Here is a 13,120-nt window from a genome sequence, read left to right as displayed (position 1 = left end):
CAACCACAATCATCTTGGGAAGACCATTCATGATGACAGCACGTACCAAGATAGACGTGCATGCAGGATTCTTGACTATGGAGATAGGAGATGAGAAGGTGCAGTTCAACGTGCTAGAAGCCATGAAGCACCCAATTGAAGACCATTCTTTGTTTTGTATTGATTTATTGAGTAATGTAGTAAACAATTATGCTTTTGGACTTTTGGACGCTTTATCTGGTTTTTCTTCTTCTTTGGATTTTTCTTTTTCGAATGTTTCGGGCTCAATTATAGACGAAAGAGAAAATTGTAAAACAGGTGATGTTGAGGACGCGGTGTCACTATTTGATACCTCTGTGGCGTCCAAGTGTGATGCTGAGGTGGCTGAAATTACCTTAGGCAGTAAAATGTTGCCATCTATGGAACAACCACCCACTTTGGAGTTGAAACCTTTACCATCTCATTTGAAATATGTTTATCTTGAGAGGGATGGGAAACTCCCTGTTATTATATCTGCCTTGCTTACTAACGAGCAGGAACAAAAGCTATTGCAGGTTATCAAAGATCACAACCGAGCAATAGGCTGGACTTTGGCAGATATTCCTGGTATTAGTCCTTCTTTCTGCATGCACAGAATACTCTTGAAGGAGGATGCTAAGCCAGTAAGGCAACCTCAGAGGAGACTGAATCCTCAACTGATGGAGGTTGTGAAGAAGGAAGTCACCAAGTTGCTACAAGCAGGTATTATATATCCCATTTCTGACAGCACTTGGGTGAATCCTGTACATGTGGTCCCCAAGAAATCTGGGATCACCGTGGTCAAGAATGAGAAGAACGAGTTGATTCCTACTCGTATTCAGAATAGCTGGAGGGTCTGTATTGATTATAGAAGACTAAACCAGGCAACCAGGAAGGACCACTTTCCTTTACCATTCATGGACCAGATGTTAGACCGATTGGCAGGTAAGTCTCATTACTGTTTTCTTGATGGATTCTCTGGGTATTTTCAGATTTGTATTGCCCCAGAGGATCAACATAAGACTACTTTTACTTGTCCATTCGGTACATATGCTTATAGAAAAATGTCATTTGGCCTTTGCAATGCTCCTGGAACATTTCAGCGATGTATGATGAGTATTTTTACAGATTTGTTGGAGCATTGTATTGAGGTTTTTATGGATGATTTTAGTGTATATGGTTCATCTTTTGATCATTGCTTGTCTAATCTTGCTAGAGTCTTGGAGAGATGTGAAGAAACTAACCTTGTTTTAAATTTTGAAAAATGTCATTTTATGGTGGAACAAGGTATAGTTTTAGGTCACGTTGTTTCCAAGAATGGTATATCTGTAGATCCTGCTAAAATTGATATTATTTCACAATTGCCTTACCCCTCTTCTGTGAAAGAGGTTCGATCTTTTCTTGGACATGCAGGATTTTACAGGAGATTTATCAAGGACTTCAGCAAGATAGCCAACCCTCTCTCCAACTTGTTGCAAAAGGATGTAGTATTTGACTTTGGAGAGAGGTGCAAAGATGCGTTTGATACATTGAAAAAGGTGCTTACCACCTGATTGGACATTACCATTCGAGTTGATGTGTGATGCATCAAACTTTGCAGTAGGAGCGGTGCTTGCACAAAAAGATGGGAAGCTATCACATGTGATATATTATGCTTCCAGAACATTGGACACAGCGCAGGCTAACTACACTACGACTGAGAAGGAATTATTGGCTGTTGTGTTTGCCTTGGACAAATTCAGACCGTATATACTTGGTTCCAAGGTAATTGTTTATACTGATCATGCAGCATTAAAATTCCTTCTGAAGAAAGCAGATTCGAAACCAAGGTTGATCAGATGGATGCTACTGCTCCAAGAGTTTGACATTGAGATTCTAGACAGAAGTGGGGCACATAACTTAGTAATTGATCATCTTAGCAGGATTGAAAATGGAGAAGATAACATTCCTATTAAGGATGACTTTCCTGATGAAGTCCTCCTAGCATTGTTGTGAAAGGTATGTTTCCTGAACCTTGGTTTGCTGACATTGTTAATTATTTGGTTGTTTCTGCTATACCTCCTTCCTTCTCCAAATATGAAAGAATCAAGCTAAAAAGTGAGGCAAAGTACTATATCTGGGAAGACCCAATCTTATGGCGCATTGGTAGTGACCAAGTCATAAGGAGGTGTGTTCCAGATATCGAGATACCTCATGTGCTTGAGTTCTGTCATTCATCTCCTTTTGGTGGACATTATGGCACACAAAGAACAGGTAGGAAGGTGTTGGATTGTGGATTATATTGGCCTACTATCTTTAAAGATGCACAGAGGGTATATGAAAATTGTGAGCAGTGCCAAAGGGCAGCCAGATCCATTACAAGAAGGGATGAAATGCCTCAACAACCCATGCTATATTGTGAGGTATTTGATATTTGGGGTATTGATTTTATGGGTCCTTTTCCTCCTTCTTTTGGATTTTCTTATATTTTGCTTGCTGTAGACTATGTCTCCAAATGGGTGGAAGTCATAGCTACAAGGACTAATGATTCTCGAGTTGTTATGAGTTTTGTCAGGTCTAACATTTTCTGCAGATTTGGGATACCACGAGCCATCATCAGTGACTAGGGGACTCATTTCTATAATAGGCTACTTGAGAACATGTTAAAAAAGTATGGGGTGACACATCACATTGCTACACCATATCACCCCCAAACTAATGGGCAAGCAGAGATCTCTAACAGGGAGATTAAAAAGATACTAGAGAAAGTAGTGAAGCCTAGTCGAAAGGATTGGGCCACAAGATTGGATGATGCACTTTGGGCACACAGGACAGCCTACAAAACACCTATAGGTATGTCACCTTTCAGGGTGGTTTTTGGAAAGGCTTGTCATCTACCTGTGGAGATTGAACATCGGGCCTATTGGGCCGTGAAAGCATGCAACTTGGATTTGGAAGAAGCAGGAAATGAGCGAAAACTTCAGTTGCAAGAACTAGAGGAGATTAGGCTTGCAGCCTATGAAAATTCAAAGTTCTACAAAGAGAAAACCAAGAAGTTCCATGACCAAAAGCTTGTGGCTAGAAAGGATTTCAAGGTAGGCCAGAAGGTGTTACTATACAAATCCAAGCTTGGTCACATGAGTGGTAAGTTGCGTTCTACTTGGGAAGGACCATACATTGTTACAGAAGTCTTCCCTTATGGAGCAGTGGAGATCAAGGAAGAATCTTCAGCAAGAACTTTTAAAGTTAATGGGCATCGTCTTCGGATATTCAATGAAAATCAAGATATGCTGAATAAGACGATGGATGGGATGAACTTGACTTCTCCCTCATACCTTCCACCTTGAAGAGGTAAGTACACTTCATACTTTTTCTTTGCATTTTATACATATTGAATACATTGAGGACAATGCATGGATAAAGTGTGGGGGTGTGGGGAGATTTCCCCCTTTTCTGTTTTTGTTTTCTATTTGTTTTGTTTTTTCTTTTCTAATTTTGTTTTCTGTTTGTTTTTATTAAAAGAAAAAGAAAAAAAAAAGAAAAAAGTTTATGCTTTCAATAAAACATATTGACATTGGATTTTTGGATTTGATTTACTAATTGGAACGATCATAATTCTGGGAAAATAAAAGTCATGTGCTATGAATGGATTGTTTCTGTGATTTACTAATTGAGTTGATTTGAGAGTTTCTGGAATAAATCTTTTGTGAAAGAGTTTTTGACCTTGTGAGTTTTGAGCTTTATTGTAAGGATGAACTACCATGTGTCATTCCTATTTTTCTTGTGTGATTTGCTCATGTCTTGTCGGTACTCAAATGTTTAGCTTGATTCTGTTGTTTTGCATCTTAGGTGAACATGCATGATTTGATATGACTGAGGGATTTCTTGTTTTTAGCTACTTGGCCAAATAAGCTAACCATAACATTGATCCATTGGTAGCCCCTTGAGCTTAAACCTCTTTTTCTTGTTTTGAGCATATTGTTAAACCTTAAAAAGAAAAAGACCATGTTTGTCCTTACCTTAGGGAGAAAGAAGGAGCTAGTGGATTATGTTGAGATTGGTTGAGGAATAAAGTGTGGGGGTGTGTATTTCCCCCACAAAGTTGTAAAAATGGCAAAAGACAAATAATTGTTTATGATAGAGTGTTGAAATGAAAAATGATTGCTGTCTGAAAAAGAGCAACAAAGGATAAAAAAAACAAAGAGAAGTAAGGATTGTTTTTGAAACTATGCTCCATAACTTTTTCTTCCCTACTATTTCAAAAACACACAAATCCTAAAGTTTTTCCTACCTTTGCCTTGGCCTCATTATAACTGTGAAAAGTCCTCATGATTTTTGAATGCATGTTTTCTGAAAGCTGTGAATATTAGAGTCTTGCTAAGCATTGAGAGTGTTTACTTGCATGGGTATTTTGAGTGAAAACACAAGCCAAAACACTTGAGCGAATCTTGGTGAGAAAATATATATTTAACTTGAGTGTTTCTCTTTCATAGTTGATTATCTTGTAAACTCAAAAGATTAACTCATGTGTGAAAAACAGAATTTTATCCATTTTTTTGTGCATGCAACATGATTTCTAGAAGATTGATCTGTTTCCACTGGTATTCATTTCTTTAATCCACTGAAAATATGGAATAAAAGACCTCAGAATAAAGTTTTGAAATTGTTCAATTTTGTCCAGGAGTGCAAAAGGATAAGTGTGGGTGTGTGATGAGTTCAAATTTTTGCCCTCATTTAATATTTAAATTTGGGGATTTAATTGAATTTTCTGTGCTTAAAGATTGATTTAATTAGGATTTGTGATTATTGGATTTATTGAGTAAGTTTGGTAAAAGTGGCGTAAAAATTGATTTTAGTTGCATAAAATATTATTGGATATTCTAACGTTTGTTAATGCAGCTGGAATTTATTTTTGGTCAATTAATAGTGTGATTTTAAAATATTCAAAGTTACAAAATAAGTCCAAAATCAAGAAATTCTGAAAAAGAATAAATCAGGAGCTAAATGCACCCCCAATTTTTATTTGCACACTCCTTCTAAAGTGGACCACCAAAAACCTGTTCTACACCCCCAGTTTTCACTAAGTTGCACCCCTCCTACCACTTAAACTCCACTCAACCAGATCATGCCATGTGGCAATCCCCACCTTTTAATATTAGCCAACCAGAACAAGACACGTGTCATAATCCTCCACTCACCAAATTGACCACTCAGATCTTGCCACGTCATCATCTCCTCCATCTCACACATGAAACCCTAACCCTAATTTCCCTTCCACCCTCCACGGCAGCCGCCGCCGCCATCTCCTCGCCGGCCACCACCAATCTGCAGCAGACCGTGAGTTCTTCCTCGCGCCTCAGCCATGGCAGCCCTTCCACCGTCAACTCGCCGGAGTTCCGCCACCATCTTCCTCCATCAAAGCGCGAGTTCGTCTTCTTCCCTGCAACCGCGTTCCGCGAAAAATAAAAACATGCTATCTACAAAATTTGATCGTAGATAATATTATTTTTAATTAAAAAAATTATATAATTTTTACGTACAAACTTTCTTTTTGTAGGTAGCCTTTTTTAAAATAATTTTTTTTATAATATTTATTTTCTATGTTCGCTTTCGTAGGTAATCCTTTGTATGAAATATTCCTGTCAAAGTCCACCATAGTTACTTACGAAAATATTTCGTAGATATTTTTTCATAGATAATAGACAATTTTCTTGTAGTGTTTGTTTTTGCTAGAGAAAATAATTCAAATAATATTTGTAGATTTTGCAATCAAGTGAAATAAAACATAGTTAAAAACACATAAGATAATTGATTCCAAATTGTGTGTTTTTATATTAAGAGATAAAAAGATTGTTGATCATTTAAATCTAGAAAGGTTTATATCATTACAAATTGATTAAATTCATTAGAACTGGAATTAAATTGAATTTAAAGTATCTAACATCGTTTGATATAGCGTCAAACGAGGTCCTATAGATTGTCTGATATGAGACAAAAATGAACTTGACTAAGAATCCTTCAACTGCATGAACATACATGTTAAAGAGATTATATGTGATATTAATCAACATTACTTAGAGTGTTTATTATCATCACAATTGTGAAGTGGTCTTATGTAGATTAGACCATATGGTGAAATGTATTGGGTCATCATACTTAACTATATTGGATCATCTGATCTTGATAAGGAGTGACTACGAGTCCAAATAATACTTAATGGATTAGCCAAGAGTGACTATGAGCCTAAACAATAATCAAGAGATTATTGTTTGGTGAAACTCAATCTATTGATTATTGAAAAATAGTTTGCATGGTCATATATGAACCGGTATAAAAATACCTTGCGTATCTCTCATTCTTCTTATCCCTTTACATTGCATTTTACTATCATTTGAACTAACTTAAAAAGGAGATATATGATGAGGAATCATATCTGAAACACTTTAAGTTGGCAAAGTCACATAAATGCGTCTATTGAACTCCATCAAATGCAAGAGTCACTAACTAATCACTTGTAATACAGAACTATCGTCTGAGTACTTCTTATCATAGGACATTTGTGGAAAATTCAAAAAATAATAATTAAAGCACAATTCAAACCTCTCTTGATCTATTTTTTTTCCTCATCTTCACAAATATCACTCTTTATTTAAACTTTAAATCTTCTCGTCTAATACTCCTAAAATTATATTTTACTATATGACTCAAATTTACTTTTCTTTTAAATCTTTTGACTTCAAGAATCTATGTTTCTATGAATTTACATATGATTTAATGATTTGCTTAGTTCAATTCTATTTAATACTAATGGACTGCTATACTTAACTATTGTATTTTACTACAAAATTCCATAAATTTATGTAGATTTTGAGTTTGATAATCTATTAAACTCTATCGAAAGCATAAAATCCGTTTTGGTGATCTCTAAACTTCGTATAATTAGTTTCATGCCCTCCATCTACAAAGTACGTTGCTTCAACAAAAATAAATGAATGTTTAAGATCAATCCGAAGGACATGTGTGAACATTTTTCTATGTGCATGTCATCAACCATGAATATTCACCTTGATAATTCTATAAAATGTTATTGTAAGCTGAACAATATTTAAATCTAGTGACTTGCCACCACAAATTCTGCATTCAAAATGCTCTCCCACACACTACAAATCCAAACAAAATTGCATCCAAGAATACTCTCTCTTTCATGTTGAAAAGTGCATCAATTACATCACAAAATACAGTATTTAAAAGTTTCACTTAATTTTACATATCAGCCGGTTTAAAATTTAAAAAATACATCATCCGATAGAAGCATGGCTCATAGTTATAGAAGTTATGAATGCTCCAATGGTTCAACAGCTGTCTTGAAGAGAAGGATATAAACCTTATCAATGGAAAAGTACAAAAAGCCACCAAGAGAATGTGTAACATAGGAGCCAAAGCTAGTACCCACAATGCAGTGCCATGCTGGACCATATGAAGAATCAAATTCCTGAAAACCCAGTAAGTTTCTATCATTAGCCTTCTAATTTGTTCATACCAGAAAACAAAACTAAGAATTTTCACACTAAACCATACATAGCTCAAAAGGGAGAGAAAAAAAAGAAGACAATAGTTAGCCATGTTTTCCAAGTAATGACTGTTTGAAATCAGTGAAGAACCAAAAGAAAAAGAAAAGTGAAACTTTGAGAAAAAATGAAGTTCTTAACAAGATCAAGGCATGCTTGCTGTAACAGGAATAGATGAAGCAAGCATCACTCAAGAATCTTCAAATAATCAAATCTGTCACAAAAGTAATAAAAATGACACTGACAACATTGAAGGCCCTATCAATGTAATGAGGGACCAAAAATAACATTTTCATCAGAAAAACAAACCTATACCAAGCAGCCTATTTATTAATTTTACAACCAACATACCTAACACACTTTCCAATTTATAACTTTTAATATCTTTTGGCAACCTTGGAGAGTCACAGCAAAAAGAGTAATGCAATTCTTAGTGGACCACAAAGATACCAAACTCATAAGGATACCCACCTTCATTATTTAACTGAAAATGACTAAGCCTGAGGTCAACAACATCAACTATTGCACAAAATCTTTACTCATGACTGCAACAAGTACCTTTGCTGCATCTTAACATGCCCTTCCATTTTCTATGATCAGCTGTGAACAGAACATGCAATTTTATCACTTCTGACCTGAGATCTGTTTTCACTTGGATATGTATAACATATTAATTGCTATAGAACTCTCGTAGTATGAAAAATTCGTGCATTCTTGACCAAATCCAAATGCAAAAACTAGTTTTAACACGCCATTGTAACTACAACTGTGTTCTCTCCACATTACTATCTAAAGGGTACAAGCTTGATCTTTGAATCCCTTGTACAAGAGCCTCGGGAGTAGTATCACACCACAAAAGTTTGATGTTGTAGTTGGAGACCGCAAGGCTTATGAATACGAAAATAGATCCTAACATTGGACCTGCTATGTGGTCCTTTTATTAGCATCAGGCAAACATAGCAAGCTAGAAGATATTGTTGCAAGATATATCAATTATCCCATTTTAGATGGATCAAGTCACAGTCAAATCATGATACTTGGGCTGTAATATTCTTAAGTACAAAGAGTTATGCTCTGATTATCAACTATAGCTTTGACCTAGTAGTAAGCCCTCTATCTAACAATTGGTATTAGCCTCAAGCAAATATAACAGACAAACATAGCACGCTAGAAGGAATTGTTGAAGGATATAGCAATGATCTCATGCCAGATGGATCAAATCACAATCAAATAATGATACTTGGACGGTTATGTTCTTAAATATAAAGAGTTGTGCTTTGATCATCAACTATAGCTTTGACCTAGTAACAAGCGCTCGATCTAATAATTGATATCAGAATCAAAGTCACAATTAAGAAGTGGAAAAACCTTTTGGGATAAGAAGGAAAGAGAAAAACCGTTTTAGCTCAAGTCCTATACCTCAAACAATGTAAGGCCTATTTGGTTTGAGTTTTATTCTTTTCTTAACCTTTACTACTTTTCATAACTCGGGATTGAAGAGCAGGAACACTAAGAAGAGAAGAAAGAAAAAGAAAAAGGTTTTCAGGAAATGGCATCAGATCTGGAATCTTACCACATTATTTATCAATATACCCCGTTACAAGACTTCAAATTATATTAATAAGAAAAGATTCAGAAGGCAAATGGAACTGAAATTCCTAGTATTGGTGAATTATGAGCAGCAGATTAAAGTAAGGGCTTTTGCAAGCTCAGAATGTGTGGCTTTGGTGCATTTGAGAAGGAAAAGTGAGATAAAAGCAACAGAAAACTTAATGGAACCACCATAATAACTTCGAAGAATAAATAAAGCTTCAGAGACTTCCAGAGAATAATTTGGAAAGTTATTTAAGGTCAAAAATAGAACAGAAAGTCAGAAAGAATATGCAGACTGTAGGATCAAAATAAAGAGTTCAATAATCAGTTAGCAATTAGAAAAAAAATATCCCTCCAACACTAGAAGTATTCAAAAACCACTTTTTCAGCATGCTCAACAAAACACAAGCAAAAGATTACCAAACCATGTGTGCTTTCAAGATACCATTGGCAAGGATGAGAAAACAACACACACACAACAAAAATTACAATGTAAGCTGACTGAAGAAGAAATCAACTAGGCACATTCAATTGATGTTAACCCAATTGACCTAATACCAACACCCAAAATCAAAATCTGCTTAGAAATTTTGCTATATACTTAATTATGTTATCATTATTTCTTTCTAAACTATAATAAGAACTAGGCAAATCAAAGAGTCAATATCAAATAAGAGAAAACAAAAATGTAGTTCATCAAATTTGTTGGTGTGATTCTCCAATCAGAGGTACAATTTTCCCTCAGTAATGTCCATTACAAAAGGTTTGTATTAAAGAAGAGTACTTAAAATAAAGAATGAATCACCCCTAAGTTGTGTTCTATTAAACATTCAGTCACAAAAAGTCACTAATTTCACTCAGCCAAGACACTTAGAACCAATAACACCATTTTTCTAAAAGCTTCCAAATCAGACACACCATTGGAACTTTGCATCATGGCTCAAAGATCAGACCCCAAAAACAGATTTTTGAAAATTTTCCCAGAAGATACAAGAAAAGGAAAGAGTTATATAAATGTATATATCTATGTAACCTTCTTAAGGGAAAGTGCAAGTAGTTTGCTGTCAAGTTTGGTGCCAGGTAGCAGAGATTCCAAGTGGAGACGTGCATAATGGAAGGCGTGGTTCTGCAAAGGGAGAGGCATGTCACAAGCTCTGACATGAACCTTGAGACCCTCTTGTTGCTCTATGGACTTCTTCTTCTGTATCAAACTGCTCAGAAACTTGCTCCTTCTCTCTAACTCCTTCTCTGCTTCTTCCATGTGCTGTCCCTGTAACCCCTTTTGAATTTTATCTTACACTCTCATCACTCACACCACTAACCAACTCCAACCCTTTTCTCCTCTTGAGCTTTGGCTTCTCACTGTGGTCACCACTCCGAGAAAGAGAAGAAGGTACTACACAGTAGAATGGAATGAGTATAAGAAGGAAGTTTAGAAACAACAAAGTACAAAGCAAGGGTTGTTTCACTCTTTCACTACGCACAATCTCACTGTGAGATTATCAATATAAATTAATATTTGTTTATTAGAGGAACCAATTAGAGTGAGTTCTTAGATGAATGAATCAACCTTTTCAATGATTAAATTAATTAAAAGTGGGTTAGTAAAAAATTACCTTAAGAATTATAATTAGGAGATTTCGGTGGAATTGTCTCGTCGAGAGAGAAGAGGTTAGAGAGGAAGAAGACGATTTGGACTCTTAAATTATCATGTCATAACAATTAATTTTATTAAAATAATCAAATTATCTCTATTTAAACAATACAAAAACTTTTAATATAAAAAATAAATTAAAAATTAAAAATTTTATTAAACTGATATTTGATCACTTCTTAAATATAATTAATACTGATTTAACGGAAAAAGTTCACACTAAATCGATTTAACATAAGATCTAATTAAACTACAAATAATTATTAGAATCATCAATATCCAAAATATAAGGACGAATAATAATTAAATATAAGAATGAAAATTGGGGTGTTTTTTTTTATATATCCACTATTTTTATTCACATTTTTGTCTTTAATCATCTCTTAATGAACATAAACAAGAGGCTTCAACTTTTAATGAAGAACATAAAGAAGAAAAGTTGGCTAGCCATCTTTCTCAAGATGTTTGTTTGTGCACAATTAAAAATTTGATTAACTTGTTTTAACTAATTCTTCATGGATAACAAAGGAAAATTAAGTATCATAGTCACTAAATCTGGTATAATATTATCAAAGAAGAAAAAACATAACAAAATGGAAAAATGAAAATTATGATTTGAAATTGAAAGTGTCTATGTATTTATTTTTGGTTAAATGTTTTGTTATAAATGGTGTTGCCTTTGTTATACCTCCACTTGCAATGTGTAGCAATTAGCACCACAAATTATAAAAGATGTGAAGTAAAGATTACTCATTACTCAATTACACAAATTTGTATAACATCACAAAAACCAATCAATTTCACTCCTTTTTCTGTTTTACATGAGTCATTAATTGCACTTTTCATTTTCCATTAACAATGATGATAAAGTAACACTAAAGGCATTTCTATCACACTGATAATTGTTCCAAAAAGGCACTATGAAACTTGGTTCAATCTATGAAATTGATAAAGATAAACTTTAATTAATAGTGTTGTCTTGGGTGTTTTTATTAGTCACAATGGAAAATAAGTAATGATAAAAAAGGTTTGCATTTATAACATGGGATTGGCTAAATCATTTTAAAAGATAAAATAATAAATTTTACTCATTAATAAGAAATCAACTATCAATGTCACATTATTGGATTCAACATTGGTGACGGGGATATTTTATTAAAGATGATTAATAAAAAAAATTCAATTTAAATTAATAAAGTGAGTGGATATTTTTGTGTTAATAACAAAAACTTATCAATATTAGATGAATATAATAGAAAAGTTAATTTTTTTTTAAATATTTGTTTTAAATATTTAACAAATGTTCAAAAAATTTAACAGTATCTCACTAATTAAATCAGAGCAACTTCATTTGGATTTATTCACACATTCAATTATTTGCTTAATATTTTATATCTAAACATGGTATGCAAAATTCGTTTAAGGAGGAGAATTGAAAGGTAACCAATGAAATATATAGTTCATTTATATTAACAAAATAATCAAACCTCCCTAATTAATATTTCCTTATATAATGCTCTTTCAAATAACTTATATAACTGAAAAAGTTAGTGAAATTAGTTAAAAACAATACATTTCTTAGAAATTTATACTGTTGTTCTAAAATTATCTTTATCAAACTAAAATAATAGAATGAATTTTACTATATGTAAGCACACTTGTGGCATTCATTAAAAAATTATTATTTTTTATAAAATATGACAATTAATTTTAAAGATATTTTAAGAAAAGGGTTTGTAATATTTCAAAGAGAAAACAATTTAAAAAACATATATGAATAGAGAGGGAGAAAATAGTTCATTTATATTAACTATATTTATTATTTTTTTAATAAATCCTTTTACTTTAACACCTAAAAATGTGTTTTGAAGTTTGAATATAAAGAAGTTAGGGTTGATGTTTGTCTTGTAAATGTAATGTGTGCCGGTGATGAAGGTGGTCCCTTCAAATTGAGACATATAAACGCAAATTACGGAGAAAAAAAAAATAAAGTTCTGGTCCACCCAAGAATGCTCAATAATTTTATTCAACTAATTACTATTACTATTTATAAATAAAAGAATACTCTCTTTAATTAATTTTTCTTTTTTTGTAATTGAGTGCGAAATATCCCAACAAACACTCATTTTCTCTCCCTCTTACTTATATTTCTTTTATAATTATAAATTTAGTTTTTTTTTCTATAATAACTATATTAACCTTGAAAACAAGTTGTAATATATAATTGCTTAGATGTCAAAAGATTTTTTCCAAGAAAAAAATATTTAACTACTTTTAGAAATTTATATAAGAAAAATGATGGTTTAACCACCATTTTCCATGTATAATC

At 33.3% G+C, this 13,120-nt stretch overlaps 1 protein-coding gene across 1 annotated transcript; it reads right to left on the bottom strand.

Moving 5' to 3' along the window:
- Positions 1-7,078: 7,078 nt before the first annotated feature.
- Positions 7,079-10,848, bottom strand: LOC114181067 (dynein light chain LC6, flagellar outer arm-like). The gene is made up of 3 exons (XM_028067398.1): positions 10,754-10,848; positions 10,171-10,533; positions 7,079-7,468 (listed from the first exon to the last, which is right to left on the bottom strand). Exons 2-3 carry the CDS (start codon positions 10,396-10,398, stop codon positions 7,310-7,312), a joined length of 387 nt encoding a protein of 128 aa, XP_027923199.1. The 5' UTR covers positions 10,399-10,533; positions 10,754-10,848; the 3' UTR covers positions 7,079-7,309.
- Between the last annotated feature and the right edge of the window lie 2,272 nt (positions 10,849-13,120).

Source organism: Vigna unguiculata, chromosome 4 (genome assembly GCF_004118075.2).
Source record: "Vigna unguiculata cultivar IT97K-499-35 chromosome 4, ASM411807v1, whole genome shotgun sequence".
In the NCBI taxonomy this organism is placed as follows: Eukaryota; Viridiplantae; Streptophyta; class Magnoliopsida; order Fabales; family Fabaceae; genus Vigna; species Vigna unguiculata.
The sequence above is the reverse complement of the archived record's forward strand: the minus strand, read 5'-3'. Positions and strand labels throughout refer to the sequence as shown.

Coding starts and splice junctions, on each gene's coding strand:
- LOC114181067 (XM_028067398.1), bottom strand. CDS start 10,398: ATGGAAGAAGCAGAGAAGGAGTTAGAGAGAAGGAGCAAGTTTCTGAGC. Junction 7,469..10,170: donor TTGCACTTTCCCTTAAGAAG/GTTACATAGATA, acceptor CTGGGTTTTCAG/GAATTTGATTCTTCATATGG.